Here is an 18,272-nt window from a genome sequence, read left to right on the forward strand (position 1 = left end):
TTTTCTCAACAGAACCTTCTATTCCCACTATTTTTCAACCAATCAGTGCACTCCTTCCCCTTCATTTAGCACTTCCCTACTGCCTTTCCTACCAACATCAGTCTCAATCTTCTCCAGTGAAGGTCGCTCTTCTCCCTGGGCTAAATGAGAGGAGAGACGGTGAGATTCTCCTGGTTTCTGCTGCCCCTACCAGGCTGTCGCTTTCTCAAGTTCTCCCAAGAGTCAAGACAACCCATTCACATTTCTCCCTTTCTGTCATTTCCCCATTGCTCTCCCTCTTTTGGTTATTTCAAATTATTCGAGTATAAATGAGTAGAAAGCTTCTTTTTCATTGTTTTCATGGTGATTCTACTATTAAGACTATGGATTATTACTTCTTGTGTTATCCCCAGCACTTAGCACAATCAGTGCTAAGCACACAGAAGTACTCAATTAATGCTTCTTGAATTACCTTGATTTTTCCCTGACCTTATTCTATTTTCTTTAGGTTTTTTTCAAAAAGTATCCTATATTTTCTTTCATCCTTAAGTTAACAATGTAATACTTCAGTATGTATTAATTAACAGAGTGTGTGAAATGAGAGGAAGGTATAAAGGAACATCCATTCTTTCATGGTTCAAATATAGCAATTTGCAGCTTTTAGTTCAAAAGAAATGTTCAAATTGCTTTTTAAAAAAAGTACAACCAGAGCTAATCCTGAAGTTTCTTGAAATATCCTTCAAAGTATATGAACCAAAGGGGCTACGAGTCTTACATCGTGAGGGCAACTCTGTGGGCCGCCTTTAGTTTTGAGGCGATTGAAAATTCTCTCATCGGTGTCCTGTGTTTGATGAGCTTCCTCTTCTTTCTCAATTCTTCAGCATGGCTAGTTGGTCATAGGATTTTGAGCTGGAGGAGTTCAGTAAACATCACCCTGCCCCCCTCACCAGCCCTCTTTTATTAAGGAAAAGTGCCCCGCGCCTAGTGAAACCGTTCAGTTACAAAGGAAAGGAGCCAAAGCAGAATTTGAAGCCAGACTCCATAATTACCGCTCCAGTTCTCCTTTCCCAATTCCACACTGCTGGTTCCTGCTATATTTGCTGGCATTGGGAGAACGGACATCCCAGCTCTGGACACAGACTAAGAAAGGTCCATAAGGGCCTGCAAACCAGCGGGGCTTTCAGAGCCTGAGGAAACCGGAGCCCACGTGGGCAGTAGTAATGAGGGACACTCTCCACTACCTCCTGGTTCTTGTCCAACGACACGAGGCCGGGGCAAATTTTCACCAGAATCATTCTTGCGCTGTCCCACTGCACACTTGAACACCCCCCTTTAATAAACAGGAACCACACAAATCATCCTTCAAAGCCCAGTCTTTCCTTTATTTACCGGTAAAGGCTTGCAAGCAGCCAGAGCATCCTTTCTCCTGGGTGGGTGCTTAACCTCAGAGCTTATAAAGTGCGAACCCCAAGTCAGGGGAAACAAGAACTATGGCATGAGGGGCAGTGGCTAAAGACAAGTTCTTTCTGGGTGGACCTTGCGAGGTAAGGCCTTTTACTAATGGCCTGAGCCCTGCTAGAAGGGCACCAAAAACAAAACTGATATCCTCTCGGTCTTCTACCAACTTCAAGGGAAAAAATGGCAACCAGTCAGGGGCTTTTCATTGTGACAAGCCAACTCTGAAAAATGGTCCCCACTTTCAACGATTTTTAAAAATGTCTCAAAATAGATCTCTAAACCGTGTCACTGACCTTTCTGTGTCATTTTGGGATTTACAAAGTGCTTTTCTTATAAACAACCCTGTATGGCAGACAAGGAAAGCATTTTATATTCCCATCTTAGAGATGAGATAACTGAGGTTAAGATAGGTGGTGATTTGCCCAGAATTACACAATTAGCTGGTGTTACAATTAGGATTTCAAACCCTAGTCTTCTTGGATTAAGTCCAGCAAACTTTCCCCTATCTCGCACTTCCTCCCTCAGGTTCAAGGGCTCTCCAAGGCCTCCCACTGGAAGGCTGCTGGTTGGTAGCTGTTTAAGATGGGTTGTGCCTTATCACATTGATGAAATTGGAACATGTTGCCCCCATATCAGAAAGATAGACCTTCATAGCCATTTATTTCCAGGGTTTAGGTTTTTTTTTTTTTCCCACTAAAAAGTTGCCTATTAGATACGCCAGCACACGTGTGTAACAAAATACAAAATACAAACATGCTTTGTATAAATACAACCGTGTTTAGAGCACTTCACAGTTCTGGGACAACTTTACAACTACACATTCAAAACTGTGTACACCCAGTGAGCACGAACAGTCTGGAGAGAAAGGTGTGTGGTAATGCATTAAGGCAGCTTCTGCAGGCGTTTCAAGGCTTTCCGTTTAGAAATCAGAGCACAAGATGACGAAGGTCACATCTGAGAATTTACTTAGGATGAATTTAAGAACAAGTCCTTTGTATCCAGTCTTTCATAATCGGCAAAGACGTGTTCTCAAACTTTTAAACTGCAAAATGTGTGGACACTGTGTAAGACTCACCTAGAAAATTCAGACTAGCCATCCTGTCCATTATCAAAGATAATTATTTAAAACAAAATCAGGGAGTAGAGGGTTTTTATATTTCCCATGAGGCCTCTCTGCACTTAGAAATGCATTTCCAATAGCTTTTCACAATACATCTGTGAGGTAAAGAAAGGATCATTATCATCTGGATTCTGCCAAAGTGAGCATTGATTGATTAGAGCACAATCAGCTGTTAAATGGGAGAATTCTGCCCCCAGCTCTGCTCCCTGGACAGTACTCCCTTCTTTCAAGAACATTACAAGAGGGAGCACCTCTAGGAAGCCTGAAGTCGGCGTTCTCAAAGGAGGAGCTGGACTTTTACCATGGAGCTGCTGGCCAAGTCATGTCAAAGAGGAGGCAGACACCACAGAGAAGCACAACAGGACAGAGCAAGGGCTTAATAAATGTAGGCCAGTCTTCACGGAAAAAGGCAACTGGGAACCAACTTGGCAAGAACAAATGGCAAAACATTTATAAGAAGCAAAGAGAGAAAGGGAAATAGGGGGAATGATGTGTCCCAGCTGTGCTCATTTTCTCAAGTCTCCATCAAACCCCCACGCAGCAGCAGCAGCAGCAGCACTAATTATCGGCTGGACAATACTGCCCCTAGTTCAAGTACAGAAGGCACGATTCTGGATTTCCCTGACAACAGTGGCTCTGGTTTTCCTTAAAGTCCCACGAGAATAATAGCGGCTCCATAAAAGTCTTTCCCTTTGATACAGAAGATTAAATGAGCACTGGAAAGGTAGAAAAGGCTTCCAACCACAAAAATGGTCTTTGGTGTTTGGCTGTCTATTCTCCTTACTAAAAATATTCCTCTCGCTCCTCTTAATTTTCAACCAGTGCAAACTTACCCAGGCCAAAGATATGATGCTATATTAACCTTCTATCAGAGAGTACCTGGCTTCTGAAATCTCTGCGTGTACTTAAGTGCGGATGCTATGATGTGCTTATAACCAATGATTCTCACGGAGAGAATCTTGTCTAGAGAATTTTTTAAATTATACTTCAAATTTACATGAAATATACCTACCCTGGTTGCCCAATTGTGAACTTCTCAATATAATCTAACTCTCTTTGTTGTAAACAGAACACACACACACACACACACACACACACACACACACACACACACAAGGATTTACCCTATAGTGAAAGCAGCCACAAAGCAAACAAAAGGCTCTCAAGCAGATCAAACCACCGCACATCTAAAAATTATCAGTCTGTGATTGAGAAAATTTTAATTAAATCTCTAATTCACCCCCAGCGATGGATCTGGTACCGATTGCCTCATGCTTAGTGTTAGCAAGTATACAGTAACTACACGTGGGAGAAAAACTGCCCGTTGTGTTAGAAACTTTTTTCAGTGGACAAATTATAAGAACATCCGACAAAAATGAGTTAAATGTGAGGATCCAAGTTGAGTGCAGCCTTGTGCATAACCACATAGGTTTTAGAAATCATGTTGGTCTTAGGCACATATGGCACACAGAATTGAGAATATTTCAGTTTGTCGTACAAAATACAGCTAATCTTCAATAGCTTAGAGCTAGTAGTAAGACAGTTTTGCCTTTGTCCTATGAATTCAAGGTTTTGTCAAGGTGACGGGCTCCGTAGTGATGTCAAACTGAAATCGATGTTTATTTCACATTTACAACGCTCCTCTAATGGTATTACTGCCCTCTAAATCTGTATTTCTCTATACAAGAATGCATAAACACACACACACACACACACACACACACTCCCACATACAAAACCCTTGTGAATCTGATTATGGAATAAACTGGACAAAAGACTGCAGGGCCTAAGCTGGGAGCTTGAATAGTCAGTGGCCAAGGACTCAAGATTTCTGTTCCACAAAAAAAAGATTTCAACTCCTACACATGCTATTTATAAACACTTGGTTTGAAAAAGATCAACCATTCTTATTCATGATGATTCAATGATATATTATTCTTATTAAACTGTGCATGTTCACCCCAAAGAACTCAACCAGACACCACTGTTTGCCTTCTGCTATGTGCTACTGAAAGGATAAAAGCGTATTTTCTTTTTCCAGTATACAATTCAGACACAAAAAAGTGCTTTGCCAATTTTTAAGTGCTCAACCAAGGGAAGCTGTTGTTCCTTTTAATTCTGATCAGTCTTCCCTTTCCCTTTATTCAAATTCAGGAGGGTTGCCTTCCTGTGGCACCCATCGAGTAGCGGATATGTCTGGGCAAAGTCTGGCTCACTGAGATGTTTCTGTCATTGGCATTCTGGAGGATGATTTTATTTATAAAAGATTCAAGTATATGTTTTATAATCAGATCCTAGCAAAATGAGACCCAGCATCATCTCTACTGCATTATACATCTTCATGTCTGTCATAGCTCAAGTAATCACTACCGTGAAAACAAAACAAAAAAAAAAACAGTTTGCAAGCTGGAAGGATCCTGCTTTGGGGATGATCCAGTCCTGTTCCTCCAAGAAAGCCAGAGTTTGCCCTTTGTTAATTTATTCAGCAAAGTACACAGCTCGACCCCAAGGAAAACTGTTGAAGGAAGTGAACTTCACCATGACAAGACATTGCTATAGGTCTCATGAGGAAAGAAATGACAGACCAGAGGGGCTAGGTCTTGCATTAGGTCCTAGATCTTTGCTCTTAGAGAGGAAGGAATTTTGTAAAGGAAAACCCACCAAACAAAAACCTCTCTCTTCTTTTGTAAGAGAACTCCAAGCCGAGCATGCAGAGTTAACTGGTGACTGAAGATGTGATTGCTACGGTAGCTAAGTAATTTTAAAGGGTGACTTACAGTCATCCTTGGGGGAAAAAAATCAAATTCAAGAATAGAAGGTGACACGTAAACATGAGACTCAGCTCCCTTGGTTATATACTAATGGAAAATACAGATTAACTCGAAGAGCAACTGATCCAAACTCATTTGTGGCTACGGAATGCCTGATGATCATTTCCTATTATGTCAAGTCAAATTTACTTTCCCAGATACACCCTGCCTAAGCTAATATTTAAAGTAATTTGCATTTCCTGAGTATAGGCTGGCTGGACAAAACAGTCACAAGGATTACATATTTCTCGGGGACAATTTATACATCGATGAATTAGGAGAGCATGTGACAGCCTATCATCAATCATCAAGTATGGCATTTCTATGGATGGGTCTCTGCAGTCTGGGGACCAGATCTGTGACTTCTTTAGTGCCCAGTGAGGACCTCCCTCTTCCAATGTAAATTAGCATCTGTTCTGCAGTTTATTAGTCTTAGAGTAACCTGAGTAACTGAGACCTTAAGAGACTGGCCAGTCAGTGTGGGTCAAGGGCAGGACCTAAATCCAGACCTTTCTGGTTTCCGGGCTATTCCCAATTCCTGCTGCCTCCCAAAACATTATGGAAGTACTATTTCCAGTTCATCATCATCACCGGAAAGTTGTGCATCACTCAGCAACAGCCTGAAACGGGACGGCCGCCTGCAGCTGGCTAAAGCCTGAACTGTCTGGGCTTTGTCTGCTGAATGGAACCGGTTCTCTTCCTCATTGTTCTCTCAATCCCCTTATTCGTGAGCCAGGTTATGCTCGGGCTCAGGCCTATACAGTATTCCAGATGCAAACATTCACTGACTTCTGAGGGCCACATCTTCATGAACTTCCAACTTCTAAGTCACGATTATATATAAAATGACTAGAGAAGGAAGAAAAGAAAACACTGGGGATGTCTGTTTGGATGCAAGAGATCTCTTGTTGGTTATTGGTTGAAATAAGGATGATTTGATTCCACACTTGAACAAAATTCTCTTTGGTTAAAAAAATGACGTGTGCTAAACAGAGGCAAAGGGGACTTCTAAAGTCCACTGGTCCAACCCTTACCTCAAGCAAGAGTCTCCTGTATAGCATCCCCAGTGAGCAAGTAGCTGTCTTCCCCTTGAAGACCTTAAAAAAGTCACTAGTGAGGGGCAGCTAGGTGGAGCAGTGGTTAGAGCAGCAGCCCTGAAGTCAGGAGGACCCGAGTTCAAATCTGGTCTCAGATACCTAACATTTCCTAGCTGTGTGACCCTGGGCAAGTCACTTAACCCAATTGTCTCAGCAAAAAAATAAATAAATAAATAAAGCAAAAAGTCATTAGGAAGTCACCAGTTCTATACATAATCAAAATTCTAACAGCTGTGAATCTGTATTAATTCTTTAGTCCAGCAATAACTCAAGTCAAAAATTGTTCTATGATATTAAGATTTTGTTCTCAAATTGAATCTGATTAAGGAGAAGATCATCTCTAATGGAAAAGGGCAACCAAGATTGAACAAAGCCAACAGCCTTATCATCATTCTCTGGGGCAGTGATGTTTTGGAGTACTCCGGATACTCTAGGACCAGAGAGATTGGTACTTTATCAGTGAGGTCAAGGCTTAGACCCCTGGAAACACAGCTTCTGCTACTGACCTCTAGTCTGGTTGCCCTCAGGAATCAGAATTGGGATACCTCCGAGGGGCTGCTCCTGCCCCAGACTGACTGCCACAAAAATCAAGTATAAGAAGGACTGGGTCAAAAAAGATCATATTCCCCACAGGAGTAAAAGGTGAGGCTGGTGGCTCGTGTGCTCTTCTTCTTTCCTATAATTGGACAACAGAGCTACTTCCTAGGAAGTCCCACTATGACTATACTAGAAATCTCATCAGATGGTCTCACCCTAGATCAAGGATTAATCTACAATATCCATAAGACTTAGAACAATTTCCCAAAGATTCAAAGGGTATAAGAGTTAAACCCAGAGGGCCCCTCAGCAAGCAAATTCCTTCGTGTTTCAGATGAGGAAACAACACCCCAAAGAAGTTTAGGGCTTTGCCCAAGAAGACGGTGCAGAGAATAAGTAAATAATCCGAGATTTGGGCCTCAGTTCTTGAAATCCAATTATGATGCTGTTTCTACTGCTTGGAGTACCTTAAAGCAGCTAAGTATTTCATAATTAAGTAGATAGGAGAGAAAAAAATGAAATGTTCATAAAGAAAATAGTCCAAAAGTGCTAAAACAAATATCGACAACCCATTTTAAAGCCAATTTTATGTGAACAAACGTGGTCCAAGTCTGGAGTAGCGGGTGCAGTGTAACACTAATATGATGGCAGTCCTGTCTCTCAAGTCTGGGACGTATTCCCCCCCTGGCCTCCGCCAGGTCTGTCTCTTAGCTCAGGTCTTTCTGGGGACCCCCTCCCCATCTGCCACGGCCTCCTTTCACGACCCCCAATCCCTTGCAGGCAGCGGGGTGGGCATATACCTGCTTCTTCCCCGACACCACGTGAGCCCTTCTGGTTTTCCCTCTCGCCCCAGCTCTGATAAATGTTCGCTGGGTGGGGGCTGGCCCTGTTTTGTAGGTTTCCACATTTAGAACTCCTGCAGCTTTGGGGGTTAATTGGACTAATTTCCTATTCTAGCCACAATACAGCCACTAGGCTTATCCAGCAGCCTTGTGTGAAATATGGCAACTTTTCCTCCAAAAAGCAAAGTTGTCCATTTAGAATCTGAAACGTGCAGGAGCAGGAAAGACCCTCCGCTCTCACTGGAGCAAGCGAAGCCTGAATCATGCCCAGTAACCACTGAAGGGGAAACAATTATTCTCAATTGCCACTAGATGGTGGACTTTCCAGCAGCTCTCTAATTAACCAAAATAATTATAAAAAACAGTAGTAATAACAACATTGTTCACTTTTGCATTAAAAAAACCCACATTTGAATCTAAAAATCAAATCATTTACAAAATATTTAAAGCATTTTTAAAAATCCTACAAAACAACATGCTGTATTGTTAACCCATAATAATTCCTGACTTGGCTAATATTTCAGAATAAAAAATGCACCATTTTTAGAATGGAAAAGTCATATCAAATCCTCATTTGGTTCTTGGCAGAGAATGCAAGATGTCTGACAAACATAATCCCTAAAAGCAATGCCACGTTTCATCTCACTGTTGGATGCTTTGTAATTTGATAATTTATATTAAGTATTATATCGTGGGTGAGTCAGGTGAAAGATGGCATTCTCAGTATCAGACAGAAGCACGGAATAAAAAGCAAGAAAAAGTAAATATGTGTGTGAGCCAGAGAAAGAAATTACGTTTTTCTTCTTTAAAAAGGGAAAGTAAACACTCCAGTGTAATATACACATACATCTACTGTGTGTATAACTATATCTATACCAGATATAGAGATGTAATGATAGAACAAAATGGGTCAGAGTCTCCCTTTCCTATCAATTCCACAGTGAAGGTCACAGCTCGTTCCAAACCTGAAGCAAGAAGGTTCGAATTATGTTTTCAATTAAAAGGGTAATAACCAAATTCAGATCTTCAGAAAGATTTTAAAACTCAGTCCAGTATTGAGAAATGAAATCATAAAGAAAAGTACAGTGGAAAGAAAGGGGAAGGAAGAGAAAGAAATCAAACTTGAAACAAAGAGCTGACTCGATGGTTCCCTAATGTAGTCCAATGTGTGACCAGAGGTAAGTGCTCTCTTTTTAGAGTGGTTGCCTTCTCCTTTAAGGGTCTATTTCACTATTATTAAAAACTGGAAAAGATGAAATAAAGCAAAGATCAATTTGATGGGAGCAAAGGGAAAGGAGGTCTCAAAGTCATGCCATGAAACTTGGGGGGAGAGGCCAAGAAACAAACCTAAAAGGCAAAATGGGAATAATTCTAAGCATCTATATTCCTTGAAAATTTTTAAAAGAAAAATAAAGTTTCAAAAATGAAATCAGCACTCTGGAAAGATAGATATCAAAAGCCCTGAGGTGGGTGTGCAAAGGTGACTTTTCCAAATCAGTGACATCTCGAGAACGACAGAAACCTGCTGCAGAAGAACCATGAACTTGCCATGTTGCCCTGCATGAAACGTGTCTAGACAAGGAGAATCTTGACCCTGGAATTCTTTGGCTAGCTCTCTCCTCTCACGCTCTCAACACCAGACTAAGGACTGCAGGACAGATTACAAAAACAAAAAGTCTTGTTGGACTCTGCCTACATCTGTGCACACAGTAGGTGCTCAATAAGTACTGATTACAGTAAACTGGAGGTAAGTGGGAGGGCTAAAAATGCCTCACCACCTAGCAAGGGTTGTGCAGAGTCACCCTGATGTACCCATGCCAAAATGATGCTTCAGGATCCCCATAATTAAGGCTACAGCTTCAGAGAGATGGTGTCGATCGGCTTATACACGAATTTCCTACTTTAAAACCACATTCGTTCCTATTTACCTATCAAACATATTACCTATGTGACTTTACCATGAGCAAAATAGATAAAATGTCAGTCTACTCAATGACAATGTGGAAGTGGGTGTCCCTGGGAAATACAACTTTCTGTTCGTATTGTGGTGTATAAGATATCCAGAATAGGAGATAATAATTTAAAAAGACAGATTTGATTCTCACAGTGCAATAACACAAGGACAGAGACTGGGGATGAGCCATCGTCAGCGAGCTAATGTAGTGATCAGACTGGCGCACATTTCGAAAAAGTCCATGGTGTGGCTGCCCAGGCGTGGCGCTACCGAAGGCACGCTCCCCGTGAGGGAGCTCGTCAGGGATCCAGAGAGAGAATGGCAGTCGGTCGTGGTCGAATCGAAGCTCAGCCTTGGTCTGTGCAGGCCGGCAGCAGAGCAGGAGCGCTGGGGCGTGGACGAGCCGGACTTCTGCTCCGTGAGGTCATCTTAAACGGACAAATAAAGAGAAAGGGGCGTGAGACACTTGGCCTGGAGGGTCCTTCCTGAGCTGTAAGAGCACGAGCTCATTAGATAAATGCCCCCCACACTAGTGGGACTTCTCCAAAAATCCACACACAGACCCCTGCTGGGGTCGCTCCGGGTCACCTTGGGAAGGCCCGCTCCAAGAGGCGCTCCATATTTTCCTTTTGCTCCAATAGCAACCTTATCCTTCATCTGAAAGTGCCCTTTCCAAAGCCACTAATCTAGTTTCTTCATACTCATCCTCTGGGCAGCTTCCTCTTCCCTAGGATTTTGTGGCCCTGAGGCTCTGGGATTTCCTCCCACATGCCTGACCTCTGGCTCCTCCTTCAGGTCATTCCAGCCAATGGCGGGTCCCCCAAAGTTCTGTCTTAGCCTCTATTCCCTCCTCATGCTACACGTTTTCTCTTGGTGATCCATCAGCTCCCACACTTTCGATTTCATCTCTGGGCTGATGAGCCTTAGATCTACTTCTCCATCCTTTCTGTTGTCCTCTGGCTGCTTATTAGAGCTCACCAACTAGATGCCCCACGGCCCTCTTCAACACAGCATATCCAAAAAGGAATTCATCTTTCCCCCTAAGCCCTTCCACCTTGCTTACTTCTCTCTTGCTGCAAAGGGATCGTGTCCTTTGTAATTGCTGTAAAGGGACAGTCACTTGCCTGTCATCCTTCTCTCACCTCCATATCCAATCAGTGGCCAACCCTCGTCTCTACCTTCATAAAATCCCTCTGAGATCCCTTCTCTTCCCTGAGCCTGCACCCTCCCACCCCATGCAGGCTTCTAATCGCCCTCCCTGTAATAGCCCACGGTCGGCCTCCCTCCAATCCAACAGCCAAACTGAGCTCCCTGAAGCACAGGTCTGACCACATCACCCTACTCCCACCCAACAATCTCTGATGGCTCCCTATTTCCTCGATGACCAAATAGACAACCCCCCCTGGACTTTAAAGCCCTTTGGGGCCTCCCTTTCCTGTCCTCTCACACACTCTGAGGCCAGTCTCCTGTTGTTCCTCAAATACTGACCTACAGCTCTTGACTCAAAGCATTTTCCCTCCTGCTTGGGATGACCTCCCTCTTCATCACTGCCTCCTGGATTCCTTTAAGTCTGAACTAAAGTTCCTCCATCTACAAGGAATCTTTCCAAGTCTCCCTGAGACTTCCCCAATTTTTATTGTTATATCTTGCTTGTACAAAGTTGTTTAGATGCGGTCTCTGCCATTAGACTGGGAGATCCTTGAGAGCAGGGATTAGGATTGTTTTGGGATTTTGCTTTTCTTTGTATCCTCTGTAGGTGCTTAATTAATGTGTACGTACTTGACTTTGAAACAGCTTTGATCTTGGTTTGGGAGAATTCTGAGTTTAAATCCCACTCCCACAAATAGGGATAGTTACTATCATCAACAAACCACTTAACCTCTCTAAAGTTAAGATTCTTCACATGAAAAAGGACTGAAATACTCGTCTCCAAGGAATATTGTGGGGCCTACATGAATTAATGTTCATACAAAAATAAGAGAAGCTATGATGATGGTGATGATGACTGTCTCTTACCATTCAGGTTACTCTAATGATTCAGGTAAACAGTGATAAGCAGTGAGTATCTAACAAGTGAGAAGAGAATAAAGAGAGGCTGTGGAGTTAAGCGTGGCACGATTGGGCAAATGATTAGATATGTGGAGAGTCAAGGGCATGCCGAGGAGAAGAGAAGGATGATGGGAAAGGTGATAAACTCTGCAAAGCCACAGGATACCCCACAAACTCACAAGTATCATCTGCATTCGTATTTGCTACTGATAAAGATAAAAAAGGAAATAAAAAAGACCCATGGACAATAAGAAAACTCATCCACTATTTGAGGACCAGCCTGCCTGAGAACACAAAAGATCCAAGGGAGCAGAAGCCTAAAACATAATGACCTTCAAAGTGAAGGGATGCTGAGCTGCCCACAATGGGTCTGTTTACAGAGGAAGAACCACCACACTCCCATAGCTATGTGTCTATTTAGTGCAAATAGCAAGAGGCTTCTTTATAGATCTAGATAAAATCAAAATATGTTTATGATAAAAAACAACTTGGCAGGAATATTAAGGGATATGCTGATCAGAAAAATTGATAAACCGGGATCTAGCATCCAGTTTGTTCTCAACTTGAAAACTTTAAGTCCCAAGTGACATAAGCAAAATTAACTGGAACTGGCAAAAAAAATCAAGTTATTAAAAGAAAATAATAAATAAAATATTTACACATCTCAATGTACCAAAAAATGATTTAATGTTTGACCAACTTAGAAAATGAACACTGGAGAAAGGAGCCATTATTAAATAAATGCAGGTGATTTGGCAATGGGATCATCAGAAAGTGAGAGCTGAAAGGGACTGTATATGTTATCTCCTGCCCCCCAACTTTTCAATGTGGTAATGCAGATAAATGATTTGGCCCAAGTCACACATATAGCTGGGGGCAGAGCTGGGATTGATGCTCAGAGCCTCTGATTCTAAAGCTGCCATCTTTTCCACTCTCCCCTACTTCTTCCGAAGATACTGGGACCTACATTTAACATTATCTACATAAATGGAGTAAGCAAGCATTAGGCACCTAACATGTGCCAGGCATCGGGCTACACATTAAGGATACAGATAAAGATCACAGAGTGCACATATAATGAGTGAAACATTGCCCAAGCAACTATGTAAAAACTAACTGTGTACTGTTTCAGAGGGAAGGCACTAAGATTAAAGATGACTCTGAAAGGCTGGGAGGGAGAGATAAGGAGAGAGCTCCAGGGGGGGAAGGGAGTAAAAGTGCTAGGAAGGAGCCAGGTAATAAGACATAAAGCCAAGCCTCAAGGTCAGAGAAACCAGCTGGGGGTGACTGACCAGAGGAGGGACATAATTAGACTAGCAATGAAGGGAAGTCAGTCTGGCAGCAGAGGGAAGGATGCGCCAACCAGGCAGGGATCTCGGTAGTTCAGACACGAGGTGCAATGGTAGCAATGGCAGAGAAGAGAAGGGACCACGTGAGAGAGCTGTTACAAAGGCAGAAACAATGGGATTTGCAAACTGATTGGATACTAGAATTGGAAAAGAGAAATGTCTATGTTGAGAGCCTAGGTAACTGGGAGAAGGAAGGTATGCTTGACAGTATTAGAGAGCTGAATCCACAGTTGAATATGCTCTTTAAAACTATGGAAGAAAATAGAATGACTAAGTCAATTTTAGAGGGAAGATGTTTTTTTTTCATTCTAACAAATGGAAGGAATTATATGGGACAAGATAGGTTATGTTAGATTAAAATGAGTTTAAAAAAAACAAATAGTAGTTTGTTATTGCTATTTATTCGTACTATATTAGTTACTAAACTAAAACTAAAGATAAGTGTTTTAATATCTAAAATATATTAACTTTTAAAAAATGACAACTCCTCAATGATGCAAATGTTTTATTCATCAAAAAGATGTATATGTTTTAGTTAATATATTTAAAAGTTAAGAAAACTAAATTTCAAATAATCATTGGGAAAAAGAAGTATTCTATAAGAGTAAATTGGTTCAAAAGGGATGGGATGCATTCAAAAATGAAATTCCACTAATCATCATAAATCATTCTGTTGAGTAAGAAAAGTACTAGCGTCAAAAAATTCTGGTCTGAATGCACTGAAAACACAATGATCAGCAGATTTTTAAAAAGACATACACAATTTTTGTTAAGGGTGTTTTTTAAGAGTGGGAGCTCCACGTTTTCTTTCACAACGTGACTTTTATGGAAATGTTCTGCATAACTTTACATGTGGTTTCTTAATGGAAGCTGGGGTGAGGATAAGGGAAATAATCTGGAACTCAAAAGTTTAAAAAAAAAACTTTTTTAAACTGTTTTAACTAGGGAAAATTAATTAATTAAAGATATTTTAAAAGACATGCATAAAAGACTGAAGAAAAGATAGGGAATTGCGAATAACTGTATAAGGAGCATAATCCTTTAGAATGTCAGATCCTTAAACTCAGAATGATCTAAGAGGTATAAGAAATGCCATAAAAAGAGAGGCAAAGCTATTGCTTTATGTGGATGAGATGATGCTAATGATGAAGCAGGACACAACTACTCGACTTTAATTTGGCTTCTGCTTTTCTACCAAAGAAAATGATCTTAGTATTGGTAGATATAGCAGAAGGGGAGACAGTCGACAGGGAACCCAAGATAAGTAAGGATATGAAGATATGGTAAGATAACACCACTTTTATTGACTCAATAGGCTTAGACAACCAATATTCCTTGGGAACAAAAGAACCTGAAGATGTGATTTCTGAATTTCTGTAAATGAGCTTAGAAAAATCATTCAGAAAGCAATAAATAAGTGCTGCATGAAGGGAAGACAGATTGTTCTACCATATTCTTAGGAATTTGAATTTGATTCCAGGAGAATTTTCAGATTGAATATTAGAGTGTTTGTGAGTAGTTAGAAAGGAAATTGAGAACTGCTATAATCTAGCAAGAGTTTATGACAAACGACATCACTTTCATTTCTGATTGGGCCAGAGGGGAAGGGAGGGGAGACACTATAGAGAAGGGAATCTATAGAGAGCAGAGACCTGAACTTCATGGACTAGAAGGGAGTGTTTGGGATAAATGGCTAGATCGAGGACTAGTTGGCAGTCCAAGCTAATATAGAAGAAGGCTTCTGGAATTACTGGCCCTGTTGTGGTCAATACCTTGATAAAGAACTTAGATGAAGAGAATGTGCTTAGCCAATCTGTGGGAAACGTGTTGTTGAGGAGGCTAACTCGCTTATTAGTTGACAATGTCAGGACTCAGCAGACACTGAACTATGGAATGAATCTAAAAACTAAGTGAGGAGAAATGCAAAAGGAAAAATCTAGGTCTAAAAAACTAAATGAGGGCAGTAGGTGGCACAGTGGATAGAGCACCAGCCCTGAAGTCAGGAAGACCTGAATTCTGGCCTCAGACACTTAATACTTCCTGGCTGGTGATCTTGAACAAGTCACGTAACCCTAATTGCCTCAGCAAAAAAACAAAAAAAACCAAAACAAACAAACAAACAAACAAACAAACAACTAAATGGCCAAAAGTATAGCATGCTTAGATAACAATCTATGAAGAATAAATGGGGATTTTTGTGAATTGCAAGGCCCCTCTGAGTCCATAGCACAGTGTGGAAGCCATAAAGGATATGGTCACGGGAGGACAGCATCCCAAAGGGATGAGTGCACTCAGGCCCTCTGAGGGCCTCTGCTCAAGGCTGGGCATTGCATTTCCTAAACCAGTGACAAGATGCCATATAGAGATCGATCAGGAGCTGGTGAAAGGACCCGAATCTTTCCCCAGCCTCTACACACACAAAAAGTATTCATGGAGAAAACGAAGTGTATAGCCTGGAGAATGGAAGCCCCATGAAGGGCTCTCACATAAAGAGATTCTGAGTGATTCTGCCAGGTCCTGGAGAACATGCTTTCTACTAAGTGGCAGAAGGAACAATTTCCCAACAGGCAGAGTGGAGCCCAGAGCAGAAGCAGCTGCCTCAGGAGAGAGGAGTGCTCCCTCCCTGGAGATGATTCTGCAGGTGCTGGATGAGAGACAAGCAGCAAGGACACTGACTGCCAAGGACTGCAGAGCCATGTTTTCACGAGAAGGACAAAGAGAGCAGAGGCAGAGTGGAGCAGGGTGCTGGTTAAACGTGGGAAACACTGAAAGCTGAAAGGAGCCCCAGAAGCCATCCCACCCAACACATGCACAGCCGCCTTCCTGTGAAGGGACATGAAGATGATATAAAAGTCTTTGCGTGGCTCACTGTTGTGCACACACCGAGGCAGCCCCAACCTGATTTTCTGCCTACTGTCAGGGATGTGTCATTTTCCATCTGAAGGTGCTTTTATTTCCTTAAACCTTCCTTTCGTTCCACTTGCATTTTGTTAGGGAGCACACAATCACAAGTGCTAGAAGCCATGCTCAGAGGAGCCAATTCCGCCCAGGATCTGTACTCAGAACCACAGGGAACCACCTAATCCAACCACTTCATTTTATGGAGGAAGAAAGTGTAGACTAGCAAAATTAAGTGATTTTCTCTCAGATAATAAAAGCAACGAGAGTCTGAACCCAGGCCCTGCCTCTAAGGAAACTTTCCACTTGCCATGATGGCTTCCCTCTCACAGATCTGTGCACAGACTGACCTGCAGCCACACTGTCCCTTCCACAGATGCTCAACAGTTAATCCCACGGCAGCAAGGCCTCCTTACCGTCAATGCTCTTGAAGTCCAAAAGGTAACTTCGATTGTCCACCTGGTACAGCTGAAGGCTCATTTTCACATAATTGCCGGTCACAGGGTTCTTCCTTCTCACTCTAAGATGATAAGCGTTCACCACCTACAACATGGAATCTTCTTTTAGGTAAAGGAAGAATAGAGAAAAAATGCAGTGCTTTCCTTTAATCTATGAGAAAGTTTCAGAACGCCCTGTAGATGAGAAAAGAAGCTTCTTAAATAACCTTTCAGCTGTTCAGGATATTTTCTCCAGTGGTGATTACATTACTCTCTGCTGACAACATTCCTCCCAAACACTGCTTCCCTTAAGCTGAAATGAAGAACGGCCATGTGCAATATGGACAAAATCACAGGATCGTGGAATAATGTCGGGGACTGATGCAATGGGCCAAAAATGCTAGATCTGGGATAGGCCGACCTGAGCTCAAATCCAGCTGTTAGAGGCTGAAAACTTGAGTGTTAGAACTCAAGTTTTCAGACTTCAAACAAGACACTCAATCTCTGTCTATCTCAGTTGTTTCATCTACAGAACAGAGGGAAATAATAACACCTCACTTAGTGAGGATCAAAAGAGATAATATTTATAAAAACACCTTTAAAGCAACATATAGATGCTAGCTCTCACTATTTATTATTACTATTATTATTATTAGGAGAAGAAAATATATATATATAATTTTCCAAAATACCATCCCTCACTGAAGTAGTTTCTGTTATACAACATAAAGTATACATACACACACACATATATGTGTGTATATATAAATATATATGTGAATAAACAAAACAAGAAAATTAAAGAGAATTGCCAAATCAATTGGGGAAAATAAAAATTTTTATAAAGAACTTTTGAAAAGGATGGTGTTCATTTTTAAAAGAAATAAAGAGGGAAGAACTTTCTACCTCCCTACCATATTTCTCATTGTGCTCAGAAAAGCAAAGGGGAAGAATTTAAGAAAGATCTTCAAAATAGTTTGAAAAAAACTATCGATCCATGTATATAAATGTATGAATATTGAAACAAATAGTACTTCTTTCTTCAAATACATCAATTAAGGATATAGCAAATTTCAGACTGTTTCTTCCTTTTTTCATTGCAAGAAATTAGAAACTGTCATTATTAAAGTAATTTTCAATGGGAAATGAAAAGTGGCTTTCTGAAATGATGAAATGAATTTGAAAAATATGTGAATAGAATTGGAATCAATCAACAACTACTTTTTTCTTTTACTTTTAAGGCAAAATATGTGCTAAAACCGTCCATTCTCAGGAACTAATTCTTCAGAAAATCATAAGCACCAGAAAATTGATCAGGTTTTTTTCAACATAGAGGAAAGCATCTGTCCCCTGAAGGCAGACTCAATGACCTAGGGAGGAAGGGTCTGCTGCCCACACAGCCCCACCATAGCCTCCTATCATGAATCCTTTAAAGAAAGAAAAAAGAAAACCATCTGTGAAGTCTCAGGACATGAGACTGCTGGAGCTCAGGCTGAAACAGGTGAGCTGTTTTCTCAGGAGTTTTCAAGTTGATAAATACACTTGGCAGGGGATTCTCCATTAGACTTAGAAATATGGACAGTTTCCCAGCATGGCCCAGTTCTGTAAAGAGAACTCTTTGTTTTTCCAACAGAAGAAGAAAGAAGGGAGGAAGAGGAAGAGGAGAAGGAGGAGCAAGCAGCAGCATATGACACATCATTAATAAGAATGGGATTCATGAGTCAAAACTATCAGAACCATTG

The 18,272-nt window shown here is 41.4% G+C and overlaps 1 protein-coding gene across 4 annotated transcripts in view; it reads right to left on the reverse strand.

Moving 5' to 3' along the window:
- Window positions 1-1,337: 1,337 nt before the first annotated feature.
- The window catches only part of PRKAA2 (protein kinase AMP-activated catalytic subunit alpha 2), a 65,098-nt gene continuing 48,163 nt past the window's right edge, over window positions 1,338-18,272 (reverse strand). For all 4 annotated transcript variants that reach the window (XM_074265829.1, XM_074265830.1, XM_074265831.1 and 1 more), the window contains 2 exons: window positions 16,510-16,636; window positions 1,338-10,225 (listed from right to left, as the gene is read on the reverse strand). In XM_074265829.1, coding sequence (XP_074121930.1) covers window positions 9,990-10,225; window positions 16,510-16,636 — 363 coding nt within the window. In that variant the 3' untranslated portion in view covers window positions 1,338-9,989. The remainder of the gene's footprint in view (window positions 10,226-16,509; window positions 16,637-18,272) is intronic.

Source organism: Sminthopsis crassicaudata, chromosome 4 (assembly GCF_048593235.1).
Source record: "Sminthopsis crassicaudata isolate SCR6 chromosome 4, ASM4859323v1, whole genome shotgun sequence".
Taxonomy (NCBI): domain Eukaryota; kingdom Metazoa; phylum Chordata; class Mammalia; order Dasyuromorphia; family Dasyuridae; genus Sminthopsis; species Sminthopsis crassicaudata.